Source organism: Clytia hemisphaerica, unplaced genomic scaffold (assembly GCF_902728285.1).
Source record: "Clytia hemisphaerica strain Z4C2 unplaced genomic scaffold, Clytia hemisphaerica genome assembly, whole genome shotgun sequence".
Classification (NCBI taxonomy): Eukaryota; Metazoa; Cnidaria; class Hydrozoa; order Leptothecata; family Clytiidae; genus Clytia; species Clytia hemisphaerica.
Window position 1 is genome coordinate 498,403 of NW_027103650.1, and position 19,036 is coordinate 517,438.

A 19,036-nucleotide genomic window follows, 5' to 3' on the forward strand; every position below is an offset into this window, starting at 1 on the left:
CTACTATACCTAACCTTTAAAAAATCCACTTGAATTTGTAACCAATATGATTTGATGACAATGGAAGGAAGATACCACAAAGATACACACCAGCATCCAGGAACATATTGCTTTGAAGTTAAGTGGAACCTTGGAAAGTAGAGTGAATCTTTGAAGGACATCTTAAAAACTTTGAATGTTAAGTGTCCACCACGCAGCGATATTTGAAATACCTTCAGTCAACCTCGTTCCCATGCATAATCACTTTTTTTGATTGATGAGGAAATTAACCCAGCTTTGAGGAGATTAACCCAGCTTTTAGGAGAAACAATTTAGTTTTTTTGAAACAAATGCGTTTACTCTTAGGTTCCAAATAAACAGGGGGGGAGTTTTGGAAAATTTTCGAGATTCTAATAAATTTATAGGCTAAAATCAGGCTATTTAGAACAAATAAGGGGCTTTTTCTTTGACAGCTGCAAAATATTCTTAATTCTTAATTAATAAACAGGAGGGCGATCCTAATAAGGTCTGGGGGGTTGGAAAATTTTCGAAAAATTAACAACTGGGGGGGGGCGTTTATTTGGAACCTAAAAGTATTAAGTCTATGTAATGATAAGAAACACGACATAAACATTTCGAGATTACGTAATCTTTTATGATACCTGAGACCAGGGCTGAAACTCATCAAATAATATCCAAATAAAAACGTCGATGATTTTCACCCTGGGATCGAGGGTGTGACCTTCAGTTTCTCTATAAAGTGTCCTGAACCATAAATAAATTCTTTTCAGTACAAAAAGCAATAATAGGGTTGTTCCCATGTCTGTTATGGTCCATTGAATAGACGGCACCAGGTATGTTTAACACTCGACCAGTTGTCTGGAAAATAAAATAAAATGATGAATGATGAATTAAGTGACAATCTTACGAGGTATTCGAATAAACACAATGTTTGTGTGTGTGCATAGTCGAACGTGCGCAACGCACTGGGCTCAACTTTCAAAATTTTTGAAAAATGAAAAAAACACCCCCAGATATTCACCCAAGGAACAAGTGTGCCAAATTTCAGCCAAACCCGACAAGTCTCCAGGCTGCCCCGAAGTTTTGGGACATACAGACACACAGACATTCTCAGATTCTAGCTCAACTGAAGTTGAGAATATCACGTAGAAGAAAAACTTGAGCTGCTTTACAACTTTCACTGCTGAGCTCTTTTCAGAAAATAATATAAAATAAAATAATAAAGCTTTACAGGTTTGCAGGCCACCGTGAAGACACATGGGCCTCTATAAACCGCTCGTACTTTTTACAATGATCTTTTTGAAATAGAGTTTTTTTCGCGGGCTCCCCCGGACTTCCTTTTGTGTTGTCTTCCTTGATTTTAGCATTCATTTTTTCGGCTTCCTTACACCATTCTTTAATTATCTGTCTTTCATTTTTGGTCAAATCCTCTGTCACTCGGTAAGGAAAGCCTTTTTCTTTTGTTATTGCTTGCAACACTGTGTTCTTGTCCTCTTCGTTCGTAAATGTGACTTTAATTGGTCGGTATCTCGCTTTATCTTCTCTTTCTTTCGTAAATTTCCCGATCCGCTGCGTCTCGGTAATCTTTGTATTCCTCGGATGGAGCCGCTTACTAATAATTTTGTCATGGATAAGTTCTTCGTCCTCGATTTTTGTTTCTTCTTCAGTTTCATCTGTCGATTCATCAATCCCATGAAAAATTAGGTTGCGTGCTGTAGATCGAATCAGCTGCTCCTCCTGCTTTTCTTTTCGAATCGCATCTCCAATGTTTTTCTCGATGTGTTTGGATGTGATTTTAGCGTAGCTCATTGGTGGTTTTTTTCTCTTCTTTCTTTTCGATGATGTTTTCAATCTTCTTTTCAAGCGTGGTTATTCTGGTGTCGATAGTTTCTTTCATTTCGTTGACCATAACATTGACGTCTTGTGCTTTCAAATGGTTTATTTTTAAAATCTAAAACTTTACATCCTGGAATTTTCGAAAGTTTGACTTTCGCAGGCGTCAACCTAAAACAACCTAATTATCACTTTAACCCATTAAAAATAATCTTTTTGGAGCCTTACCTGTGATGAAGCATAATCGACTAATCTCAGCATGTTACTATGACTACCACCACAAATTAGCGAATCACGATCTTTCCATTGTGCACAATACAGCTTGAGATGAAAAGAGTTAAAGTGTTGAAATTGTTTTTCATCAATTTTACAATTCAGTAATGCCAATAATATATCAAACTTTAAGTAAACAATTATGTAATACATAGATGAATTTTTTTAGAAACGTCGTTTTGACGTTTGAGTTCCAGTTACGTTGAGAAATCGACCATATCCGCTTAAAAGTCCTCTATATTGTTTTTCGAGAGCTTTCTAATTTTTTACCTATAATTTTCGGGGCCTTATATGATTACCCCCTCTCAAAAAAGTTTTTATATACATTCATCTTTCGAATGAGCCAAAAAAACTCCGGAAATCGTCACGGGTCCTAAAGAATGACCCCTACTATAACGTCATTCGAGCATAAATAAAATCCCTGCTCCCAGGGTATTTACCGGCTCTTACCATGCTTTTAGTGTAATCTTCTGGGATCAGTTTGATTTCTTTGCCGGAACCATAATCGAAAATTTGTAGGTTCTTTTGTTTTCTCCAAGAAGCAGCCACGATCATCATGGTTGATGGTTCAATGTCCAGTGATTCACCACAAATGTGTGGTCCAGAAATTTTCCTGATCGAATATTTATTACTCACTCGTGTATCCCACCACTAGAAAACAATGGTAAAGAGTGTTACTTGTTGAGAAAAGCACTTCAAAAATAACAGCGGTCGAAATTTTTAGTGGTTAAAAAGCACGGTGCCAGTTAAAATGTTTTGGCAAAAGCTTCGCCTACGTCCCTATTTTAAACCATTTAAACTTATAGATTTAAAACAAATTAACTTAGTATAGTTAGAAGTTGTTCTTCTATTAAAAAAGGCTGAATATATTTCCCACTGAACCACAAATAAATCTAAAACTTCAACCTTCCATTGGGGCTATAAAATTTGTTTCAGATGAAAACTTGAAGCCAGCGTTTTTTATCTTTTCTTATAAACAACCAGACTGGAAAATCAAACTGTCAAATTTGATTCCATTATGATTTACATTCAAACGATAGTCAGCGTACCTGAATAGTTCCGTCCCAGCCTCCTGATATGAAAGTATGGTCGTCAGATGGATTGTATTGAACAGAGAACACCCTCATCACATGACCATCCATGACCTCTGTATTCGTACTGTGTGAAAAAGATATTTAAGGGCTACATACACTACACAATATATTATCAAGTAATATATTGAGAATATATTGCTAAGTGCCAGCAATATATTGATAAAGATTGCCACAATATATTGTCAGCTCGATTTGCAATATTCCAACAACATAGGGGGATTTTTAGATGGAGTAAATTCCTTTTTATAATGGAGTACCTGTTTTTTACTTCGTACATTGCAGTCCGAAGACCATACTGTTGAATACTGTTCGTCAATATATTGTGTAGTCTAAGTAGCACTTTAGTTCTATCTAAACGCTTTTTTGGGGTTCCGAGTGTTTTGTTTTACTTATGCGACTTTTGGTAGAGAAGATACAAGCATGTGTCAAGCTGAAGAAGACTGTCAAACATTGTATGTATCATTGGAGAAATCAGAGCAATATGCATCAGGAAATGCTGTGTAGTTCGTTTCGCTAGATTGCAAAAAGAATCAACTGTGTCTGCAAAATTGTGTCTGAATTTATGTTCCCGAAGATGACTTAAAAAAAGATGACTTAAAAATTGACCCTTAAACGGTTAAGTAGAACCACACCTCTATTCAATTTGAAGTTAATTTAAAGTTAAGATACTTCAAAAAAGCAAAACAAATTTTATATGTTAACAAACTACTAAAATGGGCTTTTCCAGAAAAAAACCGTATTCCCCCTGTTGATGAGGTCCATTTCCATTCCAAGGGGGGTAAGGTTTGATATGTGGCGGAATTCCATAGGGAGATACAAAAATCTGTCAAAAATAACTGGAATTCCATGGGGGTAGCCTTTTAAATACTACTAAAATTCAGAATTCCAGAGGGGTTTAAGCATAGTCATTATAAAAAACCCCGGTCTGGAAGGCTTTTGTTTCTTTCTATTGTTAACAGATAGAGCTTGTGTTCGCAAATCGACTTTATTTTGCATACTTTTTAATCATGTGATTGAAATTTAGACCAATCCCAAAAGGAGAATTTGGTAACGTGATCAAAAAGTATGCAAATCGCAACTTGCCTTTTTATTTAACAAAAGAAAATTCGACAATAAAGCTAAAACAATACATTGCCAGACCAGTGTTTTTTTATAATGACTATGGTTTAAGCCTGAAATTGCCTGGAATTCCAGGGGGTTGCAACATATCCAGCTACAAAATGATGGACCTCCTCAACAGGGGGTATACGGTTTTTTCTGGAAAAGCCCAATGGGTAGCAACCTAGGTTCCATGACGTGTATCTGGTTTCCAGTCTCTTCATCATAAAGGTAAATTTTGCCATCACTCCCTGACACTATTGAATGGTCGCCTGAAATTTAACAAGATAAGTACTAAAAAAGGTTGAGATGGAAGGAAAAAGTTCTGTTAGTTGTCCCTTACTTTGTTTTATCATATTATGGGAATTTGTTTCTACAATCATGGTCGAAATATATTAAAATTTTAGTGTATTTTAACGTTTTTTAGAATTTAAAGATCGGGCCAGAATTGTTTTTTTAGCACTTTTTTTCATTGAATATTTCAATTTTGGAGGGGTTCGGTGGATTCTAGGCTATATTCCAAGCCTTAATGGAGCAAATTTGAGACCTCACTTATACCTTAAGTTACCAAACACCACGCAAAAGGAGTTGTAATATAAAACTTTTCCCTGCTTCAGACGCTCTTACAAAGGCTCCAGATATTATATCCTTGCTGTCGATCACGATATTCAGAAACTTTTGTATATTTTCTAAAAACTTAACTATGACATGCGTCAAGCCAACCGAATTCTAAAATTTTTTTACTCAATTATCGGGAAGAAAGGGGAAAAAGGGGGAACCAACAAGCGCATGCTTACCTGTGCTTGAATAAGAGCAAGCTAGCAGCTGTGCGTCTTCTTTACTGATATGTAAACATTTCCCTGTTGTAACGTGCCAACGTCTGCATTCGCCCGAAGCATCTGCAAAATGTAGAGAAGTCAATGACCTTCATAAACCCTAATCCTTTTCCAGCCGAAACATTGATTAAATAAAGAAGAAAACAAATTCCGAATAGGTGCATCTTCGAGAAACTCAAAATTTAAGTTATCAAAAAGAATAACACATGATGTAAAATATGGTCGATATTTCGATTCACTTGCTAAATCATTATCAAGACAGAGTAAAATGGAAATTTAAAAGCATTACTTTATGTACAAGTTCAGTAAAAATTAGAAAAATTATGAAATGCATCAAGGGAATAAAACGATTGCTAAAACAAAAGAAAGAAGGACTAAGGGGAATAGAGACGCAATAGAAGCGATATGTGTCAATGTAATAAATATAATTAATTAAAATAATTGAAGCTCCTTGGAGGCCTTAAGTCCATGATTCAAGGTAGGCTTCTTTTGTTTAATACAAAAGGCTTCTCTAAATTCTAATGTATATGTATCACCAGTATCAATTACTTTGGTGTTGTCTCTGATTAAATTTAATTTGAATTCATCACCATCGACATCATTTAAAAGGAGGTTATTGATACCAAATAAGTGTTCACATTCCAGGCAATTATCAACGTGCGACTTGATTGATGATTCGTCACGTGTCGCATGTTCCTTTGTTCTCTGGGAGAGGGTACGTTTGGTCAAACCGATGTAAGATGCGGTACAACCGGGGCAGGCGAATTCTAAATAAGTACGACTTGCTAAGACTTTTTATCTTATCTTTCATATTTGTGAAGAAAGAGAGTTTAGTCACTGAATATTTTGTTACAAAATTTACCCTTTCTTTGGTACAACGACTAAGTTTTCGCCAACATTGCTTTACAAGTTGATCACCAACGTCACCAGCATAATGAACATTAAAGTATACCTTTTTTCTTTTGTCATCATCGGTATTGGGTTTGTCTTTAGGATTAGACAGGACACGTTTAATCATTGCATTGATGACGGATTTTGGATATTTGTTCCAGGAAGCGAATTTCTTTATCATCTCGAGTTCAGGATGAAGCTTGTTCTTTGAGCAAAGTTTCTTTGCCCTCGTGATCAGAGATCGCATCCATGCAGTTTTTTTCACTTATTTGGTATCAATAACCTCCTTTTAAATGATGTCGATGGTGATGAATTCAAATAAACCAGCTGCGCTGGAAGGTCAGCCTAAATTGCTTAATATGATTAGAAAGATATGTTGTTAAAAATTGATATGATTTACTAAAACGAGAGTGAAAAAATCATCAAATTTACGTTTGTATACAATATGGATTATCGAAAATATGCCATGTTACAATCAACAATCTCTATGACAGAATAATTATTCATCTCTTAATTAGGATAGATATTTAGATAATAAAAATTAGATATACAGATGAACAGCAACAAAAGGCTACATCAACAACAGATTCATGAAAATAAAAATCCTTGCAAGGAAGTTAAAAGCAAGGCATACTGTACATATCAAAAATCACAAAATTTTATACACTTTTCATTTTTTACTAAGCTTAGACTTATAATTATATTCAAGCTCAAGCTGGACAAAAAATCAAAAAAGTTTCAAAAACAAAGATGCTATAAATCAGTAAAAGTTAAAATGGTGTCATTCTTATTCATCTTAACTGCAGAGCAATAGTTTAGCTTAAAACTACATGTTTTTTATAATAAGCAATGAAAAATTCAAAATAAAGTTTACACCGATCTAAAATTTATTCAAATTTAAAGTTTTATGTTTAGCATGCCCGGTGTCGTCCCAGAAAGACTGTAATTATTGTACTGTATTTTCACTAATCTGAGCCTAAATATGCTTAAAAGTGCAATATTTATCTATTAAAAATATTTAATCCATTTATATACATTTATTATTCATCATTATTAGTCCAAAATGTATAAGTGTCCGCCATCAAATCGCAGTGAAAACTTAAGTCTAGAAAAAATCATTTTTACGTCAATAATTTGATCAAGAACTTCAGTCTTTCTCAAATTCACATAGGAGCGGTACTTTAATATACTTGATCAATTTCCATTTACACTTTATCATAATTATCTCCAAAGTCAGTCAAAAAAACAAATGTATATAACTGCCAGTGAAAAACGCAAGTCTAAAAAAAATCATTTTTGCGTCAATAATTTGATGAAGAACTTCGTTCTTTCTCAAATTTACATAGGAGCTGTACTTTAATATACTTGATCAATTTCCATTTACGCTTTATCATAATTATCTCCAAGTCGGTCCAAAAAAACAAACGTAACTGCCAGTGAAAAACGAGAATCTAGAAAAAAATCATTTTTGCGTCAATAATTTGATGAAGAACTTCGGTCTTTCTCAAATTCACATAGGAGCGGTACTTTAATATACTTGATCAATTTCCATTTACGCTTTATCAATATTATCTCCAAGTCCAGAAGAACAAGCATATAAAATGCCTATCAAATCAATAGAGAAAACACTCAAGTTCGAGAAGTTTGTGAATTATCAGATAATTAGGCTGTGAACTGTAATATATATACACTCCATCAAATTCCAGTAATTGTTGGTGGTTATTCTATATTCAAGTCCAAAATGAAAAAATATGTTTTCATGCTACAAAATAAATAAATGAGGTCTAGCATGTAAAAAAATAACTCACAATACAGGAAAAAACTTGAGCAAATAAGTTAAAATCGTCATACTTTAAAGAAAAAAACATCCTTATAATCTAACTCCAGTGTTGCATCTTCCTTAGTTATAAGTTTAAAAGCCATTTCAACAAGATGTAATGATTGTATAAATAAAAGCTGGCAAGAGATAAACACCGAACGAACGAAAAAGACTTATTGCTTGAGCCGCCATCTTGAAACACCACATTATGATCTGTAAAAACAACGCACGCTAAAAGTACGCAAAAAGTTAACCCGATCGGAAGAAAGTTTAGAAATCAAAGTCAAATCGGGAAAATCGGAATTGAAGCTGATTATCCAAATCCCACCATGATGATGGCGACTCGGCTGGAAAAAAACCGTGGAACCGATTTGAAGGGTCACCGGGGCTGACCAATTAAATTTAATCAGAGACAACACCAAAGTAATTGATACTGGTGATACATATACATTAGAATTTAGAGAAGCCTTTTGTATTAAACAAAAGAAGCCTACCTTGAATCATGGACTTAAGGCCTCCAAGGAGCTTCAATTATTTTAATTAATTATATTTATTACATTGACACATATCCTTCTTTCTTTTGTTTTAGCAATCGTTTTATTCCCTTGATGCATTTCATAATTTTTCTAATTTTTACTGAACTTGTACATAAAGTAATGCTTTTAGAATTTCATTTTACTCTGTCTTGATAATGATTTAGCAAGTGAATCGAAATATCGACCATATTTTACATCATGTGTTATTCTTTTTGATAACTTAAATTTTGAGTTTCTCGAAGATGCACCTATTCGGAATTTGTTTTCTTCTTTATTCATAAACCCTGGACACAGTATCTCGCTCCCGGTCAACAAAAATCTTATTCGAAGTTTTTTGAAAGTGGTCCTAACTAAGATAAAGCCCGAAGAACTGGATGGCGTGCTTTGGTTGAAAAGTGTACCGAGGTTAGGTAGGAAATCCTACCTAAGTCACGTGACATTACAATAATATTTCAGCACTTGACCAATAAAAAGCTTTCGCGGGTTTTCGAAAACAATAGCAGCAAAACTTTTGCGATATTCACTTTTTTTTTGCTTGGAAGAGCTTAAAGCACAACATCTTAACCCTTCGGGCTTTATAAATGTATGGGTCCTAATGGTAGCACTACTCAATATGGATGAAATTTTTTTAACGGAAATTGAATTATACATTAACCTATATCGAATTTTGCTTCCAATAGAATACCACTTTTCTAAGAAAAATATCGATCAAAGATGGCGGATAAAGTTTGGTTCAGGGTATATAAAAGCCAGTGAAAGAAGTACGCATGCTGTTGATATCGACCGTAAAACTGTGGTGGTAAAAAACGTTAACAACATTAACGTTACATGCGTTAATCCAAGATAACGTAATTATTTTATTCATGTCAAAATGCTTCGAATTTTCCCCTCGATTATAAAGTAGAGATGATCGAGTCCTACAACCAACATTTCCAAGTGACATACACGAGCTCCTAAAATTTTCTGAGACGCCAAATTTCAGGCCGTTTCTAATTACTAAAAAAGCCCTCCGCAACTTCAAAAGTGACTTAATAACGCTTCGTCGTGCAAATGTCATGATTATTACTTCTCTCATTTGACCGAAATTCAATCCCACAATTCTTTTTGTTTTAATTCAAAAGTCATGAAAGTTATTACTTGTTCTTTGTAATTGAGTGTAATTTGCGTACAAGCGTAATAAACGCAAAGGGTGATGGGATTGAATTTCAGTCAAACATAAAAATCAATGTCTATTTTTAGATTCGCGACGGTATGCTATTCGTTAACAATAAAATCGTTTTTATTTTCAACGAATTAAATCACTTTAGAGGTGCGGAGGGCCGTGTTGAATGTCAAAAAGTAAATTTAATTTGATTGATTTTTATCATCTATTACATTTTATCATCTATATACTATTACATTGTAAGTCTCATTACAACATACATTTTCAAAGATTTCAAAAATCAACTTACATGCTGCTAAAATGATATTTCCATATTGTTGAACATCTTTTCCAGCAGGTTTCCAACGGACAGAAGTGACCGGTAATTTATTGTTGGATGCTGGTGACGGGATACTGTATGTAATGGATTTTGATTCCATCGAGAAAATCTTTAAAAAATAAGAAATACGGGACCGGTTTGATTGAAATGTAAAACTGACTAAAAAAGAAACTTCACATATGAATACACATTTCCAACCGTAGCCGCCAATTGCCGCACGGGCATTTTTTTGTCCGTTTTACCACCCTAAAACCGTCCCAGTCTTTTTTTTCGCACCTAAAGACGGTAGAAAAAAGTGTAATAAAGGATTGGATCGAGTTTAAGGTGGTAAATTAAATAATAAAGTGGCACGCGCCTGACCACGCCACGGTCGAATGGATTTTCATTAGAAAAACTAGAGAAAATGATAGCGTTAACAAACAAGCAACCTAGATAAACACGGGCTTCTACTTTTTACGACGAAAAGTTCCATTACCAGCTCAATTGAATACACTTTTCCCCGAAATGCATTAGATCATCACGGGTTTTTTTTTAATATTACTGTTGCAACGTAGACCATTTGCTCAGGTTTGTTCCAGAAAAATTCGGCAAAGCGTCAAATTAAATTCCCGCCAAAATTTGATAGTGAAATTGATAAGCTAACCAGAGATCAGACGACATTTGCACAAAACTCGCAAAAATTTGAAAAGGCCTGCGCAGAACATGGGACCTTATTGCAACCGAGTTTAGAAATAAAATTTGTAGACCATTTGGATGGTTGAAAGCAAAATTGATCTTGGCTAGTTGATTAGGCCGGTTACGTATTCGGCGAGATATCTTTAAATAACACCGAATCTTTTTCACAATTAACAAACAAACGTACCTTTATTGCACCATTAGCAAGACCAACTGCCAACAATTTACCAGCACTATTGAATCGACAACACATCGCTTCTGCTTCAAAACCTCTGTAAAAATAATTTAAAAAAATACTGTATTCTTAACCCAGGATATGACCGGTACTTGTCCATTACAGGCTTTTTAACGCTAAATTTGACCCATACTAATGATTTGATGACAAGGCCATTCCTATTCTAAAACACCTAAAACTTGGCAAATTTTGATACATAAGATGTCTTGTTCAATCCATTATCAGACAAAAACGTAAACTTTCTAACCAATTTCTTTTATTAGTCACATTCACTTTAAATGAAGGTTCCAAGTAGCAGAATGCAATTCTCCCATTACTAATTTCATTCAATATCTCAAATGGGCAAGAAATTAAAAACAAAAATCAAACTTACAACATATTTAAGAATTTCAGATTTCCTTCCAAACGATAACCTGCTTTGTCAGCCATATTTTGTTGTGTGACACGCTTCCTTAGTAGTGACGGCCTCTCGTCTGCAGTTGGAGAAACAGCTACATCCACCATTTTGAAATTTTATACTTTTTTCAGATTTTCTTTTCTATTTTATATAATTTCCTGTAAAAATATAGAAAAACAGACGATATTAAAATGATGAATTTTTTATTTCATTTTCTCTTGTAGACAAAATATCCCATATTTCATTTTTCACTAAAAGTTCCTCCAAACCCACAATATTTTTCTCTTTACCATTTTTCTATTCATCAGCGAACACTTTTTAACATTTAATATTACAGGGGAAAATTACAACACATAATTTGGGTCGAAGAGATTCCTTTATTTTTAAGGAGAATACGGCAAAGCTTTTAACCAGGCACAGCAGAGTGTTAGCATGGTTTGATATCATATTCCAGGAAAATTATGGAATTATCCAACTGAAATGTTTTACCAGTCTAGACACTCAACAAAAATCTTGAATCTCTCACCTAGTACAAAAATAGTGTTTTAAATAGTCGAACAAACGGACGAAAAAATATTTCGAGGATATTTAATTTCATGATTTTGTGTTTTTGAAAAATCTAAACAGTATTAAATTTCACGAAATTTTGCCTTAAAACTCGCGAAATTAAGTACAAGCGAGAATTTAGTTACCGCGAAAATATATACACTTAGTAAGTTAGGAGATTCAGTAGTCTGAATTGCAGACCTCTACAAAACCGCAGGTAGTATAAGGAGCACGAATTCGTTAGTGGATGCCAGCAGCTTAGAGATTCAGCAAAAGAAACAGTAGAATATATACGATCATGTCTTCAAAAAATATGGACTAAATGAGTTTACAAAATATACATTCATTATAAGAAAATAGATTATTTAACACCCGATTTACAAAATTAATTAACCATTATCATACACCCGAAAAATATTTCCCCCTTTATCAACAATACAAAACAAAAGATAATTAGTTCCCAAATCACAACACAAGAATATTAAATATTTCAAATAAGTTGTAAATTACAAAAACGCCAGTTTGCAGAGTGTGGTACGTTTGCTCGAGATCTCGAGTGCACAACTCGGAAAAAGTCAAGTGCATGTGCAAAATTTGTGGTTTTCAAGTGCAAGTTCAGACGGTTTTTTAATCTCGAGTGCAGAGTTCAGCTATTTTTTCCTCAAGTGCAGGTAATTTTAGCATTTTTTTTGCCTTTTTGGGCGAATTTCCTAGGTATAGGTGCACCTTGTCCGGACCAAAATTTATCAGGTGCGTTCTTCCAGTGCGGAACTTGGTATTTGCAAATTTTTCCTCGAGTGCAGCCTTGCCATACTCGCAAACTGGCAAAAACGTATACAAAAATATGTCTTCTAAAAGAAAAACATAAAGTAAAATCCTCGAAACATTCTCAAGCTCACTGACAGGGAGACCTTATCAAAACGTGGTCTGGTTGTTGCACTTTTAAAAATTAAGTTTTCATAACATCATAAGAAAATTTTTTCAAAGCAATCAATAAAAAATACCCGCTTAGAAATTAGCATAAAATATTTTCTGTAATTCGAATCTTTCTCTAATTCAAAGAAAATGATTGGCCCCAATCGAATTAGAGAGAGTTTAATTTTTTCAATTGCGATCTTATCGTTTTCCTATATTGTTATCATTTCATTATAGACAAAGAGAAGGTTGTCAAAAATAACCAAATTCGCGCCGCCAAACTTTACGAATACTTGGTCCCTTCTAATAAAGGTTAGGGAACGGAGATGTTAAGTATCGCTAAATAAATCACGACAACGGAAGAATTTTCTTCATCATTCGTTCGCAGCATGCCACTTTTCTACAGGCTAAGCGGAAAGCAAGCTATACTACTTTCTTTGAGTATACTTACCTCGCGTAGTAGTAGATCCGCTTTGCTTCTATTTTAAACGAAAAACCAGACGGAAATTATTTTTCAAAGTAAAGTTGATTTTTTTAACGAGGCAAATCTACCTTTTTTCCACTTAGCCTGTAGAAAAATGCCGTGGCGCGAACGAAGGCTAGAGGAAATTCATGCGTTGTGTAATTTATATGCCCATACTTAACCTCACTAATAAAGGTATTTGTAAGCCTCCTCCCGTCACCATTTTCATCAAAACCTCTGTGTGTGATGTCCGTTGGTAAATTATTTTGGTTTTCTTGAAGGCGATTTCGATTTACCACGGTTTGTTCTACTGTTATCTCCGGGTTTAATGTTTCTTCGTTGAGGACCTGGTGATTTCGATTTGGAGCGAGCCATCTTTGGAGAACCTAAAGCGTCACAAATTGAATGAGTGTAAAAATGAAAATTTAGTATGGATTGATTACAACATATTTGTCACGAAACCATTGGAAATTCGATATCTCGTTCAATGATAGAGGCATTTGATTATGACGATTAAGATTTTGATTATTTGATTAAGAACTTTTGAAAAAGGGAAATAACAAATCTTTAGTATAAGATAATAAACCAAGACGAATATTCGTTAAGTTATTCGGAACATACCAGGCGCTTTGGCACTTAAATCATTTTTCTTTTTCTCCGTAGCAGCAACAGCAGACGTTCCTTGTTTCTTGCCGTCACCACTTTTCTTACGTTCTCGTCCGTCGCTCTTTTTACGCTCTTTCCCTTCACTTTTCTTACGCTGGCGTTGCCCGATATTTGAGCGTGACGCCGTCTTGATACGTTTTTGTTCTTCAAGACGTTTCGCCTCTTCAGCTTCTTCTCTTTTCTTTTCTTCTAGTTTTTCTCTGAACTCACTATCTTCATGCCAACTGCGGTTTTCCTCAATCATAGCTGTTGACTACAAATAACAGGCCCCGTTACACTAAAATGTCTTCTAACATTACATCACAGCCCCAACAGCTGATTGGTTGCAAGTGACGCATTGACTGATTTTACGTCACTTACAACCAATCAGCTATTGGATACGTGATGTAATGTCAGAAGACATTTCAGTGGTGCATATCATAAATAAAGAGTTTTAAAAAAAACATCATGGAGCATCCTTTAATCAAGGGCTCTGGCCATAATGAATTTTCACATTTGCTATATACAAAATGTATATTTCTGCCTGATGTAAGCAAAAACAAGGCAACTTTGGTATGTTAGACATTGTTAGACATGTTAGCCTGACTATCCTTGGATCTGAAAAATTTGAAAATCGCAACAAATAAAATTGATTGAGACTTTTACGAAGAGAAAAAAATGCAAAATATAAAAGTGAGCGACGAAAGATACGGTGAGTTAGGTCTCTATAAATCGAATACGCGCGGGCTATCCAACGTTGTTCGAGAATTTGAATCATAGTAACTTGCTTATAAAAAGGAACATAAAAATTTCCCGTTAAAGTGACATTGGATTTATATTGGTTCGAGTAATGGAGATTCTGCTATAATCTAAAGTAAAACTAGATTCTAACACCTGCAGATTTTTTTTCCCAGAGGGAATTTTGAAAGATTTATTTGTAAGCAGAATTTTAAGTTCAGTGATTCATACCCAAACGAAGAAAGTGGCTGCACCAGCACTGATATCAGTCACTGTTTCTAGATCGTGTTTCTTGAGATATTTACTCTCCGCAAGCGCAGCTGCTGCTTGATTAATCGTTGTAGCATCAAGCGTTGTACACTGACGTTTCAAACCTTCCTTTCCTGTGCGACCCAATAAAGCTTGGATGTATTTCCAGTCCTAAAGAAAAATTAGAAAGTGTAGAATTTAACTTGGTAGACCTAAGAAGGGGGGTGGGGGTTTGTACTTTTACGGTGTGACGGGATTGGCCCTTTTTTAGTAAGGTATTACGGGATTTGACGAAAGAGGAGACGGGAAAACGGTATTTTAAAATCAGACGGTGACGGTATTTAGGTACATTTTTGCCCTGTACAAGCCGGTGTGACGGTGTTATTAGTTTTTCTATTTTCGGGATTCCGAGATTCAGCAAAAATTTTGACGGGAAAACGGTATTTCGAACCCCTACAACCCCGCCCCCTACGAAGGAAAAATATTTGCGCAGAACCGTGTGGATATAAAATGCTTGCCTCGTCAACAGAGTGAAAAAAAAAAAAAGAAGTAGAAAGAAAATGCCAATTAGCCCTTCATATCGGAAAAGGCATATTTAACATCAAAGGTTAGCGTCGAATCTCTCTTATGTAGGATTTAAAGCCACTAATTTCAAAAGTCGCGCGGCCTATTGGATTTTCATACAAACGCTGGATTGGAAGTATAATTAATCAAAGAGAGTCCTATACTTAATCCAAAAGACGTCGCAAATCTTAAGGCATCACTTAAGCTTGCCCGGGAACGGTTGAAGATTCCTCTTTCGCATTTGTCTCGAAACTCAATGGAAGAATTAGATCCGACCGACCCGCAAAACGTTAAAATTTAGTTTTTTCTTTTTTTTTGCTTGCGTTCTACTTTGGACGTACAAACTTTGGCAATTTTCGCGAATTTTACCCTTTTTCGCGAAAGTAAATGTCTTGAAAGAGAAAAAAAAAATTCTTTATAAAAGCTGGCCATTAGCGAAAATTCTTAAAAAAATTAAAAATCTGTAAAACCTCATACTTTAAGATTTATCGCACACTTTAGCCCGTTGATGAAGTCTCACCATTCTAAGGACAAAATTTCCATCTAATAAAGAAGTATTTCTCTCTCAAATCCTTTTTTTTCGTGTGAACGTTTCAATTTTAATGTCTTGATTCGCGGATATTTTTGCTCGCAAAAACGATTTTTTTCGTCGAATTTGCGGAAGTAAATTTTGTAAATTTATTGATTTTTCGACCTCGAAAAAGTTTGTACGCATTAAGTAGTTTAACAAGTATGATAAACGACTACGATCGCCATTAACTCACCTTCAACTCTTTTTCTTTATACCCAAGAATCACATACGTTGCAATCATCACATCATGAATAGCCGGTAACGGCTTTTTATAACTTCGAATCTCCGAGATTGTTCTTTGATCGAGCGCCATGATATCTTTCTTCAGTTTCTCCAAGCGTCGCAGTTTATTTGCCAATTTATCGGCCTCTAAGAGCCGCTCAGCATGGTCTTCTTCGTACTTCTTCTTTTTGATTTTGTCGACTGAAGACTCGATGCCCTCCAAGTCTCGCCTGGCCATTGCATCATCAAGCTCGTTGCCGCATTGGATTGAATCCGAAACGGTTTCAGCATCCTCGATATCGGGTTTCAAAGCTAGAAAGTACAAAAATTGGACATTTAATCAGAATCGCTTATTCAGGACATCGCTTATTCAGGAATTAAAGCCGCTTTGTTGATGCACGAGTTAAGTGGCGGTGTTTTTCACAAAAAATGCTAGATTGAAAGTAATGTTTGCCGCCAAATTTTTGAAAATGTGCCACGCCCTACTTCTATAACTCATTGAAAGATAAGAACATTAAGATCAACTTAACGAGAATACTTAGATGATGCGATACAAAATGACTATGATCCCAATGCTGCAGAACAAAAAACACTATCACCATTCTCACTTCCATCATCATTTCCATTTTCATTTCCTTCGTCATCTTCATCTTCTACTTCTTCTTCAAAATAAATATTCCCTTCTTCGTCAAAGTAATGGCGTCCTTTGAACACTTTTAACTGCTCACAAGTCTCTTCCGCCTCCGCCATAACGTGCTCCACCCCTTTTAACGCCCCTCAGTTACGTACGCACGTCTCTTGTAAATTGTTTTTTCATCGAGTGTGTGAAAAATGAATTTTCGGCTGGATTGCTTTTATATCAGGAAGACATTGTATTGTCTTCTTTTCATAAACGTTCGAAAATCGATCTACGTCATAAAATAACCCTCCATGCCCTAGGCTGCTGACATCCACTAACGGAATAGTGCTCCATGTACTATCTGCGGCTTTGTTGAGGTATGCGATTCAGACTATTCATACCCTAGGCCCACTGATCTCTAACAAGTAGTCTGGATCTAGCTAAAAAACGTTTTGAAATTGAAAAACAACATGGCGGACTAGACGACTAAAATCTCTAAACTGTTAAATCCTATCTATCGTGGAATATCAGTGGTTAGACCCAATGAACCTGGAGACATGGTACTCAAGTCGAACCCAGTTCCTTTTTTAAGCCCACCAGAATTCACAGGAGAAAAAGCTTATTGGAACTAATTTTCGCGGGAACTAATATTCACGGTCGAAAAAAAACAACAGAAAAACTGCATTTCGCAGGTTTTAATTTTTCGCGGTTCTGCCCTTTTTTGGAAAAATTTCTTTAATTTTCCTAGGGATTTTTCTAATTTTTCGATAAAACTGGGAAAAAATGTATTCTGCAAAATCAATTCCTGCGAAAATTAGTTCCAATAAGGTACGTTTAAGTAAAAGTATTAGTTTACCCGGAATTTCAGGAAGGGCTTCTTTTGCTTCTTCTACACCGGCATCAATACGAGGTTTGTTTCTCAACTTGATGGCTGCTTTCAATGTGGAGCGCAATCTCTTCTCTTTGTGCTTTAATGCGGTTTTTTTCGCTTTCTGACCTATAACACGTGACACAAACAAGAAGAAAGTCATTGATCTTGATAAGAGGAAGATAACATTATTGATTTCGTAGTAGGATGATAAGGAAATATGGTGTTGCCAAAGAAAATACATATTATGTATAAAAGAAAATCTTCATAATTTCTTATACTTTGATGGGACTGAATTTAGAATAACGATAATAATTCTTGAGTTAATTCCCGATGCAACCCGATTAATCTGGACACGCTGTTATTGGGAACACTTTACATCAATCAAGTCGAGACTAGAATAATTTTCTTTGGAATATTGAGTTTTCCATTCTAGGGCAAACAAGTCAAGCGAAAAACCTCAAAAAAAGCCATTTTTTTATCAAAAAGCTTAAACAAACCTGCTTGCTGTGCTTTTTCCTTCTCCTCTTCGGTATTTGCTTCGGCCATTTGTTGTTGAGCTCTTTCCATTTCAGCTTCTGCTGCGTGTTCGGCTTCCAAAGCTTGCTCTGCATTCAGGCTTTGTCTAGATGCTTCTTCAGCGTCGAAAGTTGCTTTAACTTTGTGCACTGAAAAGAAGGAAACAAAATTGCTGTCAAAACTGACTTCCTGAATTTCAGGAAATTTTAATTATGGCGACCCCTATTAAAAGTAAATATCTTTGTAACAATTACGCGAGCGAAGCTAGTAAAGAAATCTTTGGGTATTTTTCTCTTTTTAGTTGAAAACTGACAATTCTAAGGTGAAAAAAAGCAAAGGGGTGCCGAAATTAGTAATTAGACGTCGTTTTCGCCCTTTGCATTTCGGCGCCCCCCAAAAAAATCGGCCGCTTGGGGGACTGCCCCCCTGGCACCACGGTACTGGCTGAGACAATAAATTACCAGATAATTTTTATCGGTTCTGTTCTATCTTAAGACTCAGCATATTTTTACCCTTTAAGTGCCGATGTTTTTTTTTCACACCTCGACCTATTTGCCGGAGCATTTTTTCACAACTCGTCTTAAATTTTGCGGCAAAGAAATGGAAAGTGCTCATGTCGGCAAATCCCGGCATTGGCAAAGAAATGGAAAGTGCCCATGTCGGCATATATCAACATTAAGTTAAAGGGTTAATCTCAAAATTAATCTTTAATGACACTCAACAAGCGCATTTTTCAATACGTAGCCCTTTATTTCTCTTTGAGTCGAAAAATTCATTAAAGAAAGTTATATAGGAATCTCTACAAGAAGAAAATTACGAAAATAAGCAGAGGGTTTAAAGGGGGAAGGGGGAGTTTTAAGGGTGAAAAGGTTCTCCCCCCTGCAAAGAGATAATTTTCATTAATCAGATGAGGAAATCTCAAAGAGAAAATAAATGGATAATAGCTAGT

The 19,036-nt window shown here is 35.3% G+C and overlaps 2 protein-coding genes across 3 annotated transcripts in view; both read right to left on the reverse strand.

Annotated features, from left to right (window-relative positions):
* Positions 1-612: 612 nt before the first annotated feature.
* LOC136803107 (WD repeat-containing protein 5-like) lies at positions 613-11,328 on the reverse strand. The gene is made up of 9 exons (XM_067059857.1): positions 11,145-11,328; positions 10,724-10,808; positions 9,832-9,970; positions 5,096-5,197; positions 4,483-4,570; positions 3,156-3,264; positions 2,557-2,757; positions 2,062-2,154; positions 613-858 (listed from the first exon to the last, which is right to left on the reverse strand). The coding sequence occupies exons 1-9, from the start codon at positions 11,273-11,275 to the stop codon at positions 733-735; spliced, it is 1,074 nt and encodes a 357-aa protein (XP_066915958.1). The 5' UTR covers positions 11,276-11,328; the 3' UTR covers positions 613-732.
* A 668-nt stretch (positions 11,329-11,996) lies between these two features.
* The window catches only part of LOC136803108 (uncharacterized abhydrolase domain-containing protein DDB_G0269086-like), a 32,783-nt gene continuing 25,743 nt past the window's right edge, over positions 11,997-19,036 (reverse strand). For both annotated transcript variants that reach the window (XM_067059858.1, XM_067059859.1), the window contains exons 7-12: positions 18,069-18,236; positions 17,557-17,697; positions 16,053-16,393; positions 14,707-14,895; positions 13,714-14,011; positions 11,997-13,478 (exon numbers count right to left, since the gene is read on the reverse strand). In XM_067059858.1, coding sequence (XP_066915959.1) covers positions 13,354-13,478; positions 13,714-14,011; positions 14,707-14,895; positions 16,053-16,393; positions 17,557-17,697; positions 18,069-18,236 — 1,262 coding nt within the window. In that variant the 3' untranslated portion in view covers positions 11,997-13,353. The remainder of the gene's footprint in view (positions 13,479-13,713; positions 14,012-14,706; positions 14,896-16,052; positions 16,394-17,556; positions 17,698-18,068; positions 18,237-19,036) is intronic.